Source organism: Kogia breviceps, chromosome 19, assembly GCF_026419965.1.
Source record: "Kogia breviceps isolate mKogBre1 chromosome 19, mKogBre1 haplotype 1, whole genome shotgun sequence".
Classification (NCBI taxonomy): Eukaryota; Metazoa; Chordata; class Mammalia; order Artiodactyla; family Physeteridae; genus Kogia; species Kogia breviceps.
In genome coordinates this window covers 3,989,085-4,009,861 of record NC_081328.1, presented here as the reverse complement: position 1 = coordinate 4,009,861, position 20,777 = coordinate 3,989,085, and the positions used below count along the sequence as shown (strand labels likewise).

Sequence of the window (20,777 nt, the reverse complement as noted above, 5' to 3'; positions counted from 1 at the left end):
TTTCATCCCAAGAATTAGCTCCCCATGAACTCCCCCCCATATAAATATAAAACAGATCCAAAGTGTTTTCTTCCCATCATTAAACCCTAGCAGGGCATTCTAGTAGACCCTCTGGCTTTGGGGAAAGCCTTTTTAACAGATACTATTGTAATCTCAAGTCCTCCTACACCAAGAAGAAAGAGAAAGGCCTCATTAGAAAGAAAAACAAGCCGCCTCTATTTCTTTAAGAAAAACCCACAACATTTGATGAAAGAAACTACAATAATTAAAGTCCACCCGAAAATTAAGAAAAAACCCAGATGCCAGTTTTTGTTTACTCAAAAGCTTTGTTTGTAAAACGAGATCACTTCATCACTGCAGCCTTTTCTTACCGCCAGAACATTTCAAAACATCGATTGCAAGCAAACATGGCTTCAGTTAAGAAAGGTGACCAGGGGCGCAGTTAGCTCTGGGAATGTAACTTTCCTTGCGGCTTAATTCAGTTCCCTTTTGAAATACCTGAGCTTAAGGAGAATCTGCAAAGATGTACGACCGACTGTAACAAACACATCACTTTTGAATTTGTCATTCAAAGCAGCCTGGCAACTTGGGTATTTCCTATTGAAAGGAGAGCTCGAATCCAAGTAAGAACTCTGCAAAAGGGAAAAGGAATTTTATTCCCATAATTTGACAGATTACTTCCTACTCTGAACACTCAAGAGAGAAAAAGCAAACTTTTTCTCTGTCTGTAGTTGGATCTCTCCCACTAATCGTTTACAAGCAGGTAACCACCGTAAAACACAAATTGCTTACAAGGACCCACAGGCCAGTCGCGCTAATAGCTGGGTTCCAAACCCCATAAGCATCAAAACACTGGGAAAACATCTGAGATGAAAACCACAAACGTAAAGATGAACTGATCACTGACTAAATTCAATTCAGTGCTTTAATTCACCAGCTCTGGGAGGAGAAAGAATAATGTTATCAATCGTTCCATTCTCTGGAATATTTTGCCATTGATACAAATCCTCCAAAATGACATCTATGTAATTCAGAGCATGCAATGGTTTGCCAATTGTAGTCTCCAGAATTTTACCCTGAAAAATGGCAGCTCTAAGCTCTTGTCTTTTAGCTTAACCTTGGGCAAGGCACCCTGTTTTCTCATAGGCTGAAGACAATCTCTGAGATACTTTCTAATTCCAACTTCCTTTATGGTTTATGATTCTGTCTGGTTAGAGCCAGAAACGTTCAAATCAACAGCCATGCCTTAGTTGGCAATGATCCAACCACTACGGTAAAGAGCTTGGCACTATTAATGACCAGCTGGCAGGATAATTAGATTAAAATTATTAATAACAATAATAATGAAGATAGAAGAATGCTTGGGGGTAAGAATTGGGCTACGGCCTGATTTCTAAAGAATAAAAAGCATCACTCAGCAAGTGCAAGTACATGCATATGGATGGCTGAGTCACTTTGCTGTGTACCTGAAACTATCACAACAGTGTTAATTGGCTATACTCCAATATAAAATAAAAAGCTAAAAAATAAACGGCAAATACAGAAAAGAGTGAGAAAGATGGACTTTGGCGTGACTCAGCCATGGACTTTGGCAGTGACTCAGCCATGGACTTTGGCGTGACTCAGCCATGGCTGGTTGGGGGTTTCCTACAAAGCTGAAGACACCAGGGAATGGGTACAACCACCAACTCACCTTGCCCCACTTGCAGGAGCAGCCGGCCACCTTCTCATATATCTCTGACAATATTTTGGCTTCTCCATGCAGCCATTTAGAAGGAGGAAACTTGCTCATGTGGACCACTAAACAAAGAGGTTTTTTTCATGGTGTTTATTTTTCAATGGGTGGGTGAAAAATCAATTGAATGGCTCAGGATTTCTGATATGATCAATAAGATGAGCTCTGTGATCAGACTATATTATTTCTTAAAAAAAAGAAAAAGAATTACACAAAAAGTAGAGGTGGTTTTAGTTATTCCAGATAGGCCAATAGACTCACAAGGATATTCAAAGACTCAAAAATTTGCTTTGTCAACTCTATGCTGCCTAGTTTTTAACTTAAGGTCTAAGGCCCAGAATCAAACATGTCCAAGTCCTTCTATCACATGGGACAGGCTTTCAATCCCTACCATCTTTGAGCCACTGATGGCTGGGTATCTAGGCAGGAACCACACATGGGCAATTCCATCTGAGAACATGATGCTTCCCAGCAGTGAAGCATTGGCATAAGGTGGGTGGACTTGGGTTCAGCACTAGTTCTATTATTTACTTGACTATATGACCCTGGGAAAGTTACTTCATCTTTTTGAGCCTCAGTTTCTTGAACTATAAAAGGTAGTAAATAATAGGACCTACCTAATGATATTAGTCATATTAATAAAATATCCAGACTACATGCAGCAGGTTATGCAGTAAAATCTAGCAACATCCAGTGTGGGCTCAACAAATGCAGCTATTATAACCATACATCTACAATGATAGAGAGATCATTCAGACAGAAAATCAGTAAGGAAACATTGGATTTGAACTATATGTTAGACTGGATAGACCTAACAGACATATACAGAACATTCCATACAACAGCAGCAGGATGCACACAGAACGTTCTCCAGGGTGGATCGTATGCTTGGCCACAAACCTAGTCTTAACACATTTAAGAAGACTGAAATCATATCAAGTATCTTTTCTGAACACAATGTTATGAAGCTAGAAATCAGTAACAAGCAGAAAACTGGAAAATTTGCAAATATGTGAATGTTGAACAACATCCTACTTAAAACCAATGAGCCAAAGAAGAAATCAAAAAGTAAATCAAAAAATATCTTGAGACAAATGAAAATGGAATCCGAACACACCAAAACTTATGGGATGCAGCAAAAGCAGTTTGAAGAGGGAGTTTCATAGTGACAAATGCCTACATTAAGGAAAAAGAAAATCTCAAATAAGCAACCTAACTTTACCCCTTAAGGAACCAGAAAAAGAAGAGCAATCTAAGCCCACAGTTAGAAGAAGGAAAGCAATAACAAAAATCAGAGTGAAAATAAATGAAATAGAAACTAAAATGACAGATTTCGTCAAATGTACTTGGCAAGGTTCAAATATTTTGCTATTTTTAAAAAGTTTCAACATGCATGAAGGAAAGCATTATACCAACTAAGATGGAAAAAATGTCAAACAACAAGCCCAGGATGGCATTAAATCACAGAAATTATTTTTATCTACATAAGCATTTAGTAGCCTGTCCTTTGCACAATACAGGTTCCTAAGACAGATGCAACCAAGGTGAGTGAGCCAACGATTAAGAGGAAATACTGTTATCTTCTCTGAGTCTCAAGATGTACCAGGTGTTGTTTTGTTTTGCTTAAGTAAAAATGTGATTTTAATTTTGACAGTTGTTAAAAATATCAAAGGAAATGTTTTGAGGCAGATTGACGTTACTCTATTAAACGTGAGCCTCTGATGCACAACAGAAGCAGAAAATGCCCCCATGCTACCTGGAAAGGAACTTGGAGTCTGATAATGCTGGCATCCCTGGCTTAGCTGCTCCAGTAGGAAGACCCACCAGGATGCCCAGGTCCTGGCCTCCAGTGCTCTGGAGGTTGGACTTTCTCCCTCCCACCCTCTCCTTCAACCCCGTGATTGCTCCCGTGGCAGATCCCATAAGCCAGGGTCTAAACCAAAGGTTAAAGCACAAGGGCAAGTAAGCAGATAGAACATTTAAGCTGACCCCGAAAAGCCAGACTGTGCTGTCATCTTAGCTGTAAGGAGTGTCCCCAGGCACGGCCCCATCTCGTCACCGCGTCACCAGCTTCCCCAGCCCCGACAACTGCCCCTCCGACACTGGAGGCAAAAAAAAGCCAGATGCCCACATCAGACTTTCCTCTGACCCCTACTTCAGTTCTTTGTGCTCCCAAAAACTTGCCACCGACATCAAAGTTTTTGCTCTCTAGGCGGAGAGGGATTCAGTCAGGGCTGGGTGACTTTTTATACCTTCTTGACTTGACACTTGCCAACCGTGAAGAAGAGAAAAAAAGACAAAACAGTCCCTGTCCGTGTTTCAGAGACAAGAGAGTAGGCGGGGAGCCCTGAGCCAAGTTTATTAGGAAATAAGCTGCGGGAGAGATCTGCGTGCCTGCAGCAACAGGTGCTGGCGTGGAGGGAGCTAGCAGGCTGGTGCTGGGGGCCCCGGGGAGGAGAGGAGCAAAGGCCTGGCTTGGTGGGGTGTTGCGGGATGACCCCTCACACCCTCTGCCTTCTCTGTTAATGGTGTTCTTTTCCCTGTGGTTTTGGAATCATTCTAGACAACAAAACTGTAAAAAAAAAAAAAAAAGCAGTACAGAAAAATCTCAGAGACCCCTTCAGCCAGACAGTTTCCCCTGAGGCTGTCGTCTTCCATAACCCTGCCTGGTAAAGGATCAAAACCAAGAAATCAACCTTGGTATGACACCGTGAACTACACCACACACATCGGTCACATTTCCTCAGTTTTCCAGCAATGCCCTTGTTCTACTCCAGGATCCAGTCGACGGTACCAGACTGGACTTATGCATCAGCAGTTAGTCTTTTTTCCCCTCCCAGGGTGACAGTTCATCGGTCTTATTTTGTTATTCATGATCTCGCCACTTGTGAAGAATGCTGGTCAGGTACTCACTCTGCGGCTGTACCGTCCACTCATGCTGGTCTAACGTTTTCTCATGATTATTAGACGGGGGTCAAGGATTTGGGGGAAGAAAACCGCACAGGTGAAGCCCTCCTCCCTGCCTTACACCAGGGGATACAAGATCTCAACACGACAACTACGGAACGGCATCCTCAGCACTTGGTTCAGTGGGGCCCGCCAGGTTCCTCGACCGTAGCGTTCCCATGTTCCCCTTTCCCCCTTCCTTACTTCTATGTTTAATTGAATTATCGCGGATTTACAATGGTGTATTAGTTTCAGGTGTACAGCACAGTGATTCAGATGTAAATACATATCTATCTAATCTTTGCAGATTCTTCTCCCTTATAGGTTATTACAGAATATTGAGTAGAGCTCCCTGTGCTCTACAGTAGGTCCTTGCTGGTGATCTAGTCTATACATAGTAGTGCGTACCTGCTCACCCTCCCCTCACCAGGCCCTGGACCAAAGTCACAGGAAACAGTCTCCCGCTGGAACTCCGAAAACACCTTCCTATAAAACTGTCCCGCATGGTGGATCTTCCCAAAGCGTATCTCAGGTGCGTTAAGGGTTAAACGGGTTTCTGGGTGCTGCCTGTTAAGAACCCTGGGCCCCTCCTCCAGAGCCTGTACAACACAGGGATAGAAATAAGACTGCATTACTGCTGTCGAAACAAAATCATCTGGGAGTATTTTCATGTGAAGCTGGCTTTCAGAAACAGAGGCAAAACACACTAACAAAACTAATCTGGGCATATGGCATTCCTTTCAGGCACGCACATTTCTAATATAAACCTCCTAATCGCTTCTCTCTTCTTTTTCAGGTTTATTGTCAAGGCAGGTCTTTTCTATTTCTCTCCAAAGGATAACCTCCCTGCCTGAAAGAGCCGGCTCAGGCAGAGTGGCTGTAAGTGCTACCCAGGATGAGTTTTTAAGTGAGACCAAATATATACTCTGATCATGATGAGGTTTTCAAAGTCCACCCTTTGAGTTCCTTGCTGACTCTCCCTCCCACTAGGTGGTGCTAAAGGTCACACTCAAAGTGGGCTTCTCTCAAAAGAGACCAGGAAGAGGATTTTTTTTTTTTTTAACCTTTGTGAGAATATCACAAGCACTAAACTAACGGCAAGTACTAAACTTCCTTCTTACTGAGCAGTTCCCCTTTTCTTTTTCACATTTACTGCCATCTGACAGCTTCTGAAACTGAGCAAATCTGAACTTCTGGAATCCAGCTTTCAAGGAATCACAGAATAAATGTAAATGTTAGAGGCGGAACAGTCAGGACCACATGAGTGATATATAAAATCAGCAGTTGCATCACTGGAGGCAAGCAGTTGGGAAGATGTTTCAATTCTCTGAACTCAGCATTTCCTCAGTTTCTACGTTCTGCTTCCACATAAGTTTATTTCACGTGAGTTTATTTATTAACTATATCAAGATTTTTTAAACTGTATCAAATGAGCAAAGATTTTTAAGTGCTTCCGAACATTTTTAAGACATTCTTAAAAATGCAAAGACTAGGGAGCTGAAATATTACTTAGGTGCAATTTCCTCTGATTACACATCAAAGGCATATGTTTTAATAAGAAACCTCATTTCTACAATTATGACTCATCACTTAAGGAAAAACAAACTTTCTAAAAGCTTCGAGTCTAATATCACTGGGAAGCACACGGAGAAGGGATGCTCTTTATCAGCCCGGTTCCTGTTCCTTGGGGGAGGAAGACGTGCCCCTAAGGGAAATCACTACGTCTATCAAGTTCCCAACCCAGCCCAGCAATGTGGCTGATGGTAATGGTGATGTGCAGTCGGTCAAATGCATCCCGTGGAGACAGCAGGCCTTTGCTGTTTATACCAAGTCAGTCTGTTTGCTCTGTGACACTCTCCTACTATGATGTGAGCATCTGGTCTGTGTAAGGTCAGCCCCTGTTGCCATTAATCGCACTGGCTTATTTTGTTCTCATGACCCCTCCAGAATACAGATTTGGCACGTACTCTTTCTGGGCCAATCAACAGACATTTCCATGAGACAAATATTTTGGCCAGAGCGTTTCTGGATTTTTTTTTAAGAGGAAGGCAGAAGATTACAATATTGTGGAGGATTTTCGCTATTTGGCTATGCATTTCACATACACTACGTCAGCACATGATAAATCTCATCACTACAAGGGGATAATCACTCACATAAGGTATTCCAATTCCAGGCTATACCAAACACGGTTTTGCTATTGTTGCTTTTAATACCTGGACTCAATAATCGTAGACGTTGCTCCACCTGGGCGTCTGATGCTGCTCCGAAGTTCCCCAGCCCCTCAATAACTTTTCTGTCATCAGTTCTATCACTTTCCCCCCCTACTGGGTACCTGCTCTTGCACACGTGTGTATGGGTTCACGCATGAACCTCACGGCCCCCCCCCCCCCCACAGAAACGAGACTGTTGGACTTGTCTTGCTGGGTTGGTCTACTGGGGAGATGAACCCAGGGCAAACAAAATGGCAGCATGTGGCTTCTCAAAGGGGTTCTTCGCAACCTCTCAGTTGATGGAGAGTGTCCAGTCACTGAGGGCTCCAGGGAGCAAAGGCATGAAAGAAATTGGGCCTTCCCCTTCCCCCGCCACAGACATGTACCCTAGACTCAGGGCCCAAAGCTGCTTCTCCCCGATTCCCGCCCCCCCCCACCTCTTATCCCTTCCAAGGCCCTTCGCATCCCTCTGAGGACGCAGAGCCCCTTTGGATGTCAGCCCCCAAGACCTTGCTTGGGTGGCCAGACTCCCTCGGCTCGAATTTCACTTCCAACCATTCACGTAGAAGGGCTGGTGGCTCAGGAGGGCGGGAAGTAGCACGGAGGTACTCTGCAGCTGTTCCCAGCTGCTCCGAGATGCCGATCGCCGCGAGAGGGGCCGCGGTGCCTCGGCTCAGCCTGCCTCTCCCACGGACTTGACACGCGAGGCAGTGACCAGGAAGGGCCAGAAAACATCACGTTCTGATGAAGCCATGGAAAGGACCAACTCCTAAGCTTCCAAGCTGAGTAATCTTTGATCTTTCTGGATGCTACAGAGTAAAATAAGTTTAGCGACATTCTTCTCTGGGGAAATCATCCAGTCTCACTAAAGGAAATGAGTCAAAATATAGGAAAGAGACATGCTAGCACAAGAGGTTAGATGATGAACACTTACTATCTTGTCCCCAAATAAAAGACTGAAGTGTTACAGAACCCAAATATTTATATTCATATACATGTATAAATATACATATATGTACACAGTGTATATAAGCACAGACGTATCTTTAAATACTTTATAAATAGTTATCTTCTGTCTCAGGAGAAAAATAACCATGGCCTCTAGTTGGCGCAGATATACAGGCAGAGTAGGGGAGGGGGCTTCTTTTACAATGCCAGGTTCACCTGCTCTTGAACCACAGCAGAGGCATTTGGTCTTAACTTCCAGAAAAGATCTCAAAGTTCTGAAGGTAATGAAACAATTCCCCCCTTTTCTTGAGGAACCCACCATGCATCCGATGGAAATGGAGACCGCTCACGGTGAAGCATTGCTTTCCTGTGACACGCAAGCCACAGACATTTGTTGTCCTGATATCATGTCAGCTAAATTAAGTAATGTGGAATGTTTTTTAAACCCCAGCAGAGTGGAGTTTCATATCCAGAAAAGTCCGCTGAAGCGTCCTAAATTATCATCAACAAATTCCTGGCATATTAAAATGTTCCTTTCTTTCATTTATTTTAGAGTAATATTAGGACTTTTTTTTTTTTTTTTTGCACGGTACACGGGCCTCTCACTGTTGTGGCCTCTCCCGTTACGGAGCGCAGGCTCCGGGCGTGCAGGCGCAGCGGCCACGGCTCACGGGATCCTCCCGGATCGGGGCACGAACCCGCGTCCCCCGCGTCGGCAGGCGGACTCTCAACCACTGTGCCACCAGGGAAGCCCTGGACATTCTTAAATCAATAAGAATAATTTCCTTTTCAGAGATTTTAAATAATTTCGTTTTCTTGGCCTTTACTACACATTTGTCCAAACGAAGAAACCATTGATTACACTGTTCTTGCGATGTAGTTGATAAAGTACTTTAAATTTTTTCCCGGAGAGAGAAATTTATTGACACATCCTAACAACAGAGGTTTTTAACTCTCAAACTCAATTTCCAAGAGATTTTCTTCCAACTTCGCAGCAGCAACAGATTTGTCCCGCTGTCAGGACGGTAGGGGGCGCTGCCACAACAAACTATTACGGCAAATTGAGAGACGCCACTGGGCGAAAAAACAAGGCTAGACATTATGATTCTCCCATGTCAATGAGCATGTAAAAAATATTGTACACATTTTTTTCTCTTCCATAATTCACTTTAGGGTTCAAATACTAGGGTTTTCTTTCTCTCTCTGTGTGTGTGTGTGTGTGTGTGTGTGTGTGTGTGTGTGTGTGTGTGTGTTATAAACCCTATATTACAATTTGGGGGCTGACTCAAGAAGGTCTTACCGAATCCCTTTACCTAAAATACTGGCTAAACGCAAACAGCTAACACGTGCCTAATAGTTAAATGGCGTTTCTGTGTGGTTTTTTGTCATAGGTCAGTCTTCAGACTTTTTCACAAACATCTAACTCCAAGTTCAGAGCCGAGATGAAAGAGAACTACAGCAAAGTTTCATTAAATAATCGCATAATCCAGGCCCCATAGGTTGGACTTTTTAAATAGTTTTCCATGTGACTGAGTTAAACTTAAATTTATGCGTTCAATAAAAGACCACTGCAAATGGTAAAACAAAGACACTGCTCCAACACTTAGAAAATTAAATTCATCAAACCATGAAGTCTACTGTGCAGTTATTTTTGTAACCACCATAAATTGCTTTATAAAACTCCTCTACCGAAGTAAACAATCCAAGGAGATATTTACTTTATAGCCTGCCTCCAGTTTCCAAACGAGACAGCAGCCTAAAAGTTCATGACTTTTTCTTCTTTTTTTCCTGTCCTTTTTTTTTTTTTTTAAATACTTGTGTTTCTAGTTACCTTGAAACCTTCCTTCTCTTACACAAGCTCAGAAAGGTCAACGGAAAATAAGATCCAGCTCTGTGGATATACTGTGCCCCAAAATACTCATTTCTGGAATAGGAAGAAACAGTCCTACTTTGTGGAAAGAAAAGCTATATAACAAAACGAAAATAAAGGGTTTTAGTACTAAATATTTCACCATATTTAATAGCACCTCAGAGTCCAACATTGTCTGAGATGTTTCTGGGCAGTCGGCTTGAAATGTGCTCACTTATAGCCCTGTACCAGGCCACATACAATGCAAACTGCTATAGATAAGAGTTTTAGGGGTCTTTAATCACTTCTTTCTTGTGTCCTTGATGGAAAAAACAGAGCTGCCTTTGTGCTAAGAAGAAGGACCTGTTGTTTCCAGATTCAACAGGTCATTTTTATAAGAACTTCCCAGAGGATACAACATAAATGACAGAAACACAAGGGGATTTTTTAAGTGGCTGATGATTTTAAATGATATATATTCTATATAGTAAGGGAAGGTTGTTTGTTTTCCTCTCCAACAAATGGAAAGTTACTGTTTTAAACATGTTTAATGTTCTAGTTCGACTTTCAGGACCAAACGTTTTCTCATGAGTTGGGTTACTGTAAATTTGCTCCCTGTGCTTGACTCTCAAGTAAATAAACTTGTCAAATCACATCCATTTCTCTTTTGGGAATGAATGGTTAATTGAGTGGGCTTTTGAAATATATTTAAATGGTGTACTGTAACTTTTGTCCTATCATGTCAGTTAAGATAACAAGGAGACTGCAAATTTAATGAACAAGATAAAACTTTATAAAATAGGAAAATTCTGGCCTATTTTTCCATATACTCAGAGGAAAGAAAAAAAGGCCAATATTTTATGGCAAACAGAATCCAGGTGACACTAAGATTTATTAGAGTTTGGCTTATTCTATTATTAAAGGTGGTCTGAATTTGAGAAGACTGGAAAGTTTAAGATTAAGACCTAAATCAGACTTGCTTCCTACGCTGTATTAGGAGGGTTTTTCACAATGTAACCAGGATCTCTATTTTTCCCCACTTTTCTTCCTTTCAAAAAATTTTGTCTACCTCGTTTTTAAAGGGAACTGTTTGGAGATCTTTCGAAAGGTTTCCGCCAGTCCAGAGACAAAAGGCACTCTTCCCTTCAAACACAGAAAGCGTTTTATACAAAGTCATTCCTAGCCCCAAACAAAAGTTATTGCCAACGAAGCCTTCTTTAAAACACGCTGCTCTCACATGTATCTCCCCAAAACTAGACTCCCCTCGAGTCTAGTTCTTGACACTTTAACTAAGTGTCTATATTAGAAAGGGATCCACTAGGTCACATATCTAGTAACTGGCGAACAGGTTTCTAACTTGGAAGAGACATGTTTCTTTTTTTTTTCTCTTTAGCTACACACAGGGAAACTTTCACAAAGCAGGAGAAAATGATGAGATTGGCTATTTGGGGAAAAGGGAATTCCAAGAACTCAAGAAAATATCTGCAAGGCCAAAATTTCCCTCCCACCCGCTCCCCCTTTCCCGGGGGAAGGCAGGGTGGGGAAGGAGACCCCTCATCTTAAGGACAAGTACCGATGACCCTCTGCCCTCTGCATGAAACCGGGGAGGGCGATGAACTGGGTGGGCGTCACCACGGGCTCCTCGAGCCCCTACCCCGGGCTCTGGCCGCCCCCGCCTGCCCGCCTTGTCCGGCCCCAGCTCACCGGTACCAGGCGAGGCCCTTGTCGTAGCTGCGGTCGAAGAAGTGGGGCTCGGCGCCCACGGCGCGCACGTCGGGGTGCACGCGCAGGAACTCGAGCAGCGCCCGCGTGCCGCCCTTCTTCACGCCGATGATGATGGCCTGCGGCAGCTGCTTGCTGCCTTCGTCCAGCAGCAGGGCCAGGGTCCCCGGAGGCGTCTCGGCCACGCTGCTCCCGGCCCCGGAGCCGCCGGGACTCCCCGCCAGGCCGGGGGGCTCCTCTTCCCAGGCCGCCACCTCGCCGCCTTCCAGCGGCGCGGGCGGCCGGCGCCTCGGCCACGGCTGCACTTGCAGGAGGCGCTTCCTTCGCGCGGCCGCGGGCCACGCCGCCGGGTCCCCCGGGCCTCCCGCCGGGACGCCGCGACCCGGGGCCCCCGCCTCCGCGCCACCGCCCGACCGCCCCACGACGGGGCCCGACAGGGTCTGGCAGCGCTCGGCCAGGCAGTAGAAGACGTAGAGGGACGTGAGCAGGGAGCAGAGCATCAGCAAGAACTTCCGGAAGATGCTGCGGGACAGCGGCTCGGCCGAGGTGGGGTGGGCGCCGGCCGGGGCCGGAGGGGCCATCCTAGCCGGAGGCGACGTCGGGCAGCGCGCGGGCCATGCTAGGCCGGGACTCCGCCAGGTGCCGTGGCATCCTCCGGGGGCGCCGGCGCGCTGGACTGGGGCCGCACCGCCCTGCGCTCCTGCGGCCGCTCGAGCTGCCCGGGCGGCGGCAGCCGAGGCTCCTCGGGGAGACGCAGCCCCCGGAAACCCGCGCGGGATCCCAGCCTCCGCTCGAGGGGGCGGGAAGGGGGACGTGGTGCCGTGCTTAAGAAACCATCGTCTGAGACTCGCCCAAGTCCTGAGCCCGGGGCCGCACTCGGCGCCCCCGGTCCCCGAGAGTCGCCGGAATGGGGGTGTCGGCGGCGGTGGCGACGGCGTGCGACTCAGACCCGGGCCGGAACGGCCTCTCGGCGCGAGTCCCAGCTCAGCGAGCGTGCATCCCTCGCTCGCTCCCGGCGAGGGGACGTGCGGCTCCGGGGCCGCTGAGCTCCGTGCGCTGCAGACCGCGGCGGGGACAGTGCCTCCCAGCCGCCGCTTCCTCGGTCCCCGGCCCGCCTGGGCGCGCGCTCTCGGCCCCGGGGCGACGTCCCCCGAGTCCCTCTACCCGAGCGGGAGCCAGAGGGCCCGCGCCGAGCCGTCCGACCCTCTTGGTGCGCGCCCGGCCTCTCTGGCGGCTCTCGGACCCCACCTGGGCGCGGCGTGGCCGAGCCGGGGCGCCGCGGGACCTGTCAGCAGCCGTGGCCACTGCGCTGCCGCCACACGTGGGGCTCCGAGGGCAGCAAACTTGGCGGTGACGTCAACGGCCAGAACGAGCGCAGCGGGGCGGGCGGGGTGCGACGGCGAGAAGGTGGCGCGGACCCCGAGGCGGCCGTCCAATGACATCGGAGAGGGCGGGGGCGACAGGGGCGACGCCCCTTCCCCACTCCGCCCACCCTCCCCCGCCAACCCCGGCCGGCGGCCTCGCCCCCTCGCAGCGCAGCCGGGTCTGCGGCGGCTCCCGGGACGTCTGACTGACAGCCAGGCCGCCCGGATCCCCGGATCCCCGGGGGCCTGACTTCTACCCAGCCAGCCGCTCGCTGGATCAGGGGGGTTCCCAAACCTCTGCGACGCCTCTCTGCCCTTCGCAGCCCTGACCCCTCCGAGAGCCCTGGTTCCCTCCCTCCGGAGTCGCCACATCCTTCCCCCGCTCCGCCCCCACCCCCGACCCCCGCCACCTCCGTGAACCTTTAAAAGTTTTGCTGGCGGAGGTTCCCGGGACCGAGCCGCGCGCCACGCCCCCATTTGTCCTGGACAAACTGAATTCCTCCGCTGCGGCTTCGCCTTCCACTTACCCTGCTGTCCACTGCTGGTTCCGGAGCAAAGCCTTTTCTCCCCGCAGCAGTTTTTGGTGTTTTTTGTTTTTTCATTTGATTGTTTTCCTTTGTATTCGGTTAGGATGATCAGAGTTCCCCAGGACCTGGAAAGGAGCAAACAACCTCTTAGGAAGTGAGCCAATAAATAAGGGGAGAAATTAAGATGTAAAGAATTATATCAGCTACAATTCCAAATCCATATGTCCAGTTTTTCAGGAAGGGGTTTTTTTAGTGTTGCTTGCACTAGTGTGTGTGTGTGTGTGTGTGTGCGCGCGCGCGCGCGCTCGCCACACTAAAGGAGTTATATGTCCTTTCCTAAGTGGTTTCCTCTTTCTCTTGCCTCCCCTGACCCTATATCCTCTCCCTGCGCTCCTCGGAGAGCAGGTCAGGAAGGGATACAAATCGCCTTGCTGTTTAATGGAGGGAGGTGGCCCGTGGAACCTGCATGAGGTGGTTTTTAATTCCAGTCCGATTTGTTCCTGATTTCTCGGCTTCCTCGTCTCGGCAGGACGCCCCGCAATGTGGGCGGTAGCCTGACCTCCGCGTAGTACCCACCCTTGCAAGCTGTGCAGGCTGCTTTCGGGGCGCGCTGCGGGTGCTGACCAGGGCTGGCGGCGGCAGCAGAGCCAGGGCTGCAGGAAACTCACAGGGGAAACTTCTGCCCCCTGTGCTCTATCTGAGTGGAACTGAAGTCCTTTTTAACCTTCCAAAAGGGACCTGTTGCTTCTGACTGGGGGCCTGGGTGGAATCACTGTGTTTGTGCCGGTTGGAGGAATACTCAGGACCGGACGTGGTTTCTTCTGTTTATGAAGTGCCAGAGTCCCAAACCATTCTGTAAACTAGTGAAGAGCTTGTTAGGTTCCACTGCCATAAAGTAATGGGCTTTTACAAGGATGAACAGTAAGTCCTGCCAAGCTCTAATGCCTCTTTGTGTCCTAAAATTGGACATCAACAATCTAGTTGAGGTTTAATACTAACTTGAGCTTTAATATATTCTAGTTTGTCTCTTGGTATTTCATTCTGACTTGCAAAAGTGAGGACCCCCCCCAAAAAAAGGGCAGTTTTAAAGTTATTCTGAAAGTATATGCAATCCCATAAATGTTTACAAACATGCTTAGGTTTTCCCATCTGGAAAATAGTGGTCGCCAAGTTCCCTTCTAGCTCCAACATGGTAGGGTATCATGCGTTTTGCTTTCACATTCCCAGCACAGGTATTTCCTTTATGTGGGTATTAAACACCCACACTATGTAGGAGACAGGGTTCTAAGGACCACTCACACCATATCTAGCTCTAGGGCAGCTCTGTACATTAGAAATAAAATATAAGCCATGAACACAAGCCTCATAGGTCATTTAAAATGTCTAGTAGCCACCTTAAAAACGGTAAAAAGAAGCAGGTGAAATTAATTTTACTAATATAGCCAACATACCTAAAAATGTGATTTTACCATGTAGTCAATATAAAAGTTGAGGTCATTTATGTGCTTTCTTTTCATACCAAGTCTTCAAAATCCAGTATGTGTTTTACACTTTCAGCAGTGCTTTATAGGGACGAGCCACATGTCAAATGTCCAGTGACCACAAGAGCTAGTGGCTCCCACGTTGGACGGCACGAATGAGAACGCTGTTTTTGGTGAGAGGAGTGTCTGGTGTTGACGTGCGTGGATTCGTGAACGGTTCTCCTCAAAGAATCGTGGGTGCTTCACTGGACCTTTCATACCCCCACCCTTCCCCCAGAAGGCCGACATATCTCGGGAACAACGCTATGGCGCTCCACTGCCCCATTCCTTGTTTTAGGAGCTTATGATCGTAATGAAACAAAACGTACACACACTCTTCCGAATGCAAAGTCGCACTGTGTTCAACTGCACGCGGGTGTGCTGCCCGCTCACCAGATGCACGTCCAGCTCCTGGGGGCGCCCTGTCCCTTTCTGTCCCAAAGCACATGGCGTTTGGACCTAGAATGTACACCCTCTTCATCCCTCAGATGTCAGCTGTAAACATCTTTAAGAATGCCTTCCCTCTGCATCCCCGGTCCCTGGTCTGATCACGTCTCCTGGCGCAGAGTGTCAAAGTTCCCGGCAGTTTCCTTACAGACTTGATGAGCGTTTGCAACGGCGCAGGTGTCTGGTCAGGTCTGTGTTTCCCCGTTTAAGAGCCTGAGTACTCCAAGGAGCCGGGACCACTCCTCAGTAGCACACCTGGAACATCTAGCATACCACCTGGCGCAAGAAGATGCCTGGTGAAGATCTGTTGGTGAACTAATGAACCTAGAGGATTGGGGGCTGGGCGTCCGAGTCTGAGAGAGCACCACATAGAAGCCAAGAGACGTGAGGGAGCACAGTGCAGTGTAAACCGCTTGTGTTTCGGTGTGAACCAAGTGTGGGCCGGCCTGGGGAAGGCAATGGGGGGACTGGAATCAGCACAAAAACAAGACTAGAGAAGAAAGCAGGAGTCTTGATAATTAGCTAGAAATAAGGAGGGAGATTTGGTGGAGGTGCTGGATTTCAACATGGGTCTTTAGGAACTGACTGGGGTGGGGGACATGATATTTTAGGTCACAAGGAGTAAGCACTAAGGTGTCTGCTGCAAGACACAGACAATAAATGCTGAGTAATGCCCGGTGACCAAATCTTCATTTATACCTATTTCAGCCCTAAGGAAGTGTTTCAGTGCTCTCGCTTTTAACTTAAGGGACAAAAATGTTAGGGTCTGCGATCTTCAGACTTCAAATTCAAGTGGCTGATTTCTCGTGCTCGGTCCAGGAACAGTGAAGGTCACATTTTAGAAAATTACTCTGCGAGCTGAATGCTGGATTGGTTAGAAAAGCTTGGACGTAGACAACCCAGTGGAGAGTCCAGAGTTAGATGTAAGCCATGAAATCATAAAATCCCAAACTGTAACGTTAGCAGAGGGTACAAATAGAGAAAATGTAAAATATCTTACAAAGAAACATAAAATCTATGATAGGGCAGATGTCGCAGATGAAAGAAAACTCAGAAGCCATTCCAAGTATCGCCACTGAGTGGGTCCTTCTCCAGTTGGCCTGGTGTGTGTTTGCTAGTCGGTTTTTTCATCTATCTTTGCAGCTGGGCATGCTGGTGAATGCTCTAAACTGACTTGGGGACCTGCGAGTAGGACTGGAGAAACGGAGCTGAGCTGGTAGCCGTCAAATGGCCAAGTGGGAGTTGAAGGTGGATCAAGTCACTATCAGCACTGAAGATACAGCGTTGGACACCAAGACCGTTCTCGCCAAAGGACGAAGCAGACTTGACAAGAGGTCCCAGGGACGATTTTGACCACTATGACCCTCACTCCCCTCATGTGGGGGGCAGGATGGTTTTCTCAACCTCAGGTGACATGTTGATTAACATGTATTTATGGCTATCCTGTCAGTCATTAAGAGTTGCAATGTAATAGAAAGATCACCACGAATTCCCCAAGTAAGTGCAATTTAAGAAGGACCTTGTAGAAGACGGAGTAAGAGTTTTGCAGATGGAGATGAGCATGGTGGTAGTTCCAGACCGAGAAACAAAATAACCAACATTATTACAAGACAATATTAAAAAGTGTTCTTACCACCGTTAGCGACCAATATTAGTCTTTGGAGTTTGGACGAGAAAGGGTGATGAGGGAGAGACTAGTGATAGCCCCTGAAGGCCAGACATTGTGCTGGGTGCTGGAGCTGCTCCTACTAGGTCTTACTCTGAGTGGATGCTCAAGTCTTTTCTTGCCATTTCTAATGCTGGAAGAGGCCAGACTTTCCCCAGATATCGCCCTAATCCTGGGAAATGTTCCATAGCAAAGTATTCTGTGACAGAATAAATTTTGAAAGACTACCCTCTCTTGAGCATTCCTGATAAACATTAGCATGTTACAGTCTCTGAAATGACTTTTCAGTAAAGATACCAGTTAAATTTTGCTTAATCCAATGTTTTCCAAGGCTTTTGGACCACGGACTCCCATTACCCATGCCCTATCCAGTAATATTCCTTGTTCTCAGGAACACGTATCGAGAAATGTAATCCTAAACTTTACAAAGGCTTGCTGTTGTCAGAAACCTCAAAGGACAAATGTTTTCTGAACGTACAGGGGCCTCAACTACAAACAGTGAGGGTTTGGTTTACTTTGAGACCAGGTGGGAGACATTTCACCAAGTATCTGGACTTTTCTTTGTTCTGTTCTTTCTCCCCGGGACCCACCTCCCCCGAGGGATAGGGCTTTAACTAAGGTCTTGACAAATGGTAATTTTCATGAATTATTGATTTGGCCCAAAATCATTGGAAAGCTTGATAATTACACAGAGATATTCTCATGCGTCTTGCTCCTGTCCTGAGTCAATTCTTTCTGATTCTGTGACAGAGGAAAGAAATGGGTGCAGGGTTTGAAATACACCTTATGAAGAAGTGAACGAGCTAAAGGATGGAGGGACATTTTCAGTAGACTGACCGCGCAGGCTCTCAACACCTCCAGGCTACAATGTAAGTCACGCAAGGAGAAATAAGAACTGTTAGTTAAAAGCAGGACCTATTTAAATAAATAATAGAGAGCCAAACGTTGACTCAAGGAGGGCTATACGGTCACTTTTTATTTACTCTCAGTTTCTCCTCTGAGAGTAGAGGGTGCTGAGTCCATGATGTTTCTTTGGTTTATTACAATATTGGCGTTTCTTTTACTCAAAAGACAGCACAGATTTTTTACGGGAGTAGATCAAAATGGAGTTGATCTTTTAGACGACCTTTAGAAGGATGTGGGCATAAGTAACAGACCTGAAGGGTAAGGAGAGTCAGAGTGAGCTTCCTTGGCGCCCCACCTCTGCAGGAGGTTGTTAAACTTGCCTCATGGCACGGGAGAAGGGGGGATGAGTCAGAGGGAAAGCAGGAGAGCGACAGTCCGCTGCTTCCTACCTGTCCCCCTCCCAAGGCAGGAGCTGGAGGAGAGACATCGACCCCCTAGATGAGCCCAGGGAATCTGAGAGCAAAGGAGCCTTGGGCCTCGGTCCCCAGGGGGGACCCAGGGAAGCAGCAAGCTACCAAGAGACACCCCACCTCAGAGCAGCTTGAGAGCAGAAGAGAAGGGCCCTGGATTCCTTAGAAAGCACCGGCAACAGCTGCCTAGGGGCCCCTCTAAACTCCAGAGGCACGGAAGAAGAGTCAATCAGCTGAGAGAGGGAGCGGGGTCTGGAGAAGCCTGGGGCTCAGGAACAAGGCGGGACGCAACTGTGATCGGCGGGGGCTGGTGACCCAGGACGGGGAGGACGAAGAACAGCTCATCGGATGCCCAGTGGATGGGTAACAACGGCCCCAACCCAGGCTCCCTATGATGTCCCGGCATGTCTAAGAGCAAACAAGAGACACGGAATGGGAGCAGAAGGGGTGGGGGCGGGGGAGGGAGCGGGAGACCCCGAGGGCCCCCAGAATGCACCGACGTTACACTCTGCCATTGCGAAAAACAGGCGCTAAAAATGGAAATCCAGTCCCGCTTTCAGAAGCATGAGACAGGTACTCTGTGCACACCTGATTTCCAGTTTGAGATTTTTGTGCTCACTATACTCTCTGAAGTAGGGAGAGACCCCTCGGCTTAGTTAACTCATCAGAACATATAAGGCATGCCTCGACACACCCATGCACGGCAGCTCTTTCAACAAACGTTTTTAGTTCCCGCTTTTGTTCTGATTAGTATTTCTACACAACCATATAGCTTTTCCAGACATGTTATTAAGCAACTGAGTGCAAGACTCGTTACTGCTGCTACTTCTCTGCGTATCGACCTGGTCGCTTGATCCATCTGATCTCCCCTTCTCTTTAGCATTCTGTCCTTCAGCTGCTGGCATAATGTTAGCTGGGGCTGCAAAGATAATGCTTATCTTCACTAATTAAACACTAAAAGCCCAAGCTCACCTCTGAGCTTTTTACAGCTTAGCCTCTGACACGGCTCTCGCTCTTTTCAAGGATTTGGAATAATTCAAATCCCAGACTATATAGGAATGTGATTTTTATAGACCCATTTGCCCAGGAAAAAAATAACATTTTTAGACATGGATATACATTGATTTTAAAAAACAGTTCCTTCTTTGTATATGATTAGGTATCCTTTTTTTTCCTTTAAAAACAGGGGAATTCAATCCAGTGTACTAAACATCTCAAGAGATTATGAATGAGACCAGGGAAAGTTACCAAGAAAGGGATATTCTGAGTACGTTTCTTACCTAAACAATTCCTCTATGTGTTGTAAGGTAACCATTCAACGTTTCCCCCCCACCCCCCAAATGATGAACTAGTTTTCCTAATACCTATTCTTTCCTTACTGACTTGAAATGACACGTTTCTCTTATATTTAGCATGATACGTACTTGAATCTGTCCTGGGACATTTTATTTTGTTCTATTCATCTGTAACTTTCAGGACCACACTATCATTACAGTACTTACTATGTACTATCACTTTAAGACTCCAAACCCTGAACTACCATTCCAAAGTGTCTTGACTATTCTCACACCTTTATTTTCCTAGAAATTTAAGTTTATTAGATCAATTACCCCCAAAAAATATGCTATTTATATTTCTTACTGGACTTTAATTTCATTTACTGATTTCTTGAGGGGAAATTCAGGTATATATAATACAATACAGTCCCTTCCAAGAACATGGTATGCCTTATTCTATATCATCACCATTATTCTGTTCTATTGAGTTATATTGCATGACCACAGGAAGAATTTTTCATTGTCTTCATAAAATTCCTGCATCTTTTGTTATGGTTGTTCCTGTATGAGTTAAATGTGGGATTGTTCTGTAAATGAATCTTTCCGCAAGATATATTTCATGATTTTTCCATGATATATAAGCAAGTTATTACCTTTTCCACATATAGTCAATAACTGGCACCCATAATGGATACTCTTACTAGTTTCAATGTTTTTCAGTTAGACAATTATTTAATCTCTGGTTGACAAAAATTTTAAATCCTCTTTCCAAAAAGTCTAACTCATTCATTTTTTCTTGCCACACTGCATTGGCTAGAACTATAAAAATAATGCAAAAATGATGATAAAATATCAGGTGTCCTTCTTCTGTTTATGCTGTTTATGGAAAAATTCTGTATTTGACCTTTAAGTATGACGTTTGTTCTTTTTTCCAACTATGGAGTCTTCATCTTATTAAAGAATTAGCTAACTTCATTTCTAATATAAAAATACACTTTAATTATAAATGAGATTTTGTTTAAGGCCTTTTACAGATACTGAGATACCTGTTCTTTTTGGTTTGTTTTCTGTGATGTAATATTTTATGTTACATCAATTTGTGTTAATGTTGAAGTGTACTCATATTCACCTCCTTGGTGATGTTGTATTGTTATTATTATTTTATTTTGCCATTGCATGTGTTTTGCTAAGATTTTATTTGGGATGCTTGTATCTGTATTCATTCAAAAGGCTAAACTTTTATTGTA

The 20,777-nt window shown here is 46.2% G+C and overlaps 1 protein-coding gene and 1 long non-coding RNA gene across 2 annotated transcripts in view; both read right to left on the bottom strand.

The window, feature by feature from the left end:
* Nucleotides 1-12,028, bottom strand: part of HS3ST3A1 (heparan sulfate-glucosamine 3-sulfotransferase 3A1) — a 90,232-nt gene extending 78,204 nt beyond the window's left edge. Inside the window, exon 1 of the mRNA XM_059048524.2 lies at nt 11,396-12,028. Within this exon, the coding sequence (XP_058904507.1) occupies nt 11,396-11,994 (599 nt within the window). The 5' untranslated portion in view covers nt 11,995-12,028. The remainder of the gene's footprint in view (nt 1-11,395) is intronic.
* LOC131746817 (uncharacterized) overlaps nt 1-20,777 on the bottom strand; it is a 420,909-nt gene that overhangs the window by 96,316 nt on the left and 303,816 nt on the right. The window contains exon 4 of the long non-coding RNA XR_010838306.1: nt 13,305-13,429. This is a non-coding gene — a long non-coding RNA (uncharacterized lncRNA). The remainder of the gene's footprint in view (nt 1-13,304; nt 13,430-20,777) is intronic.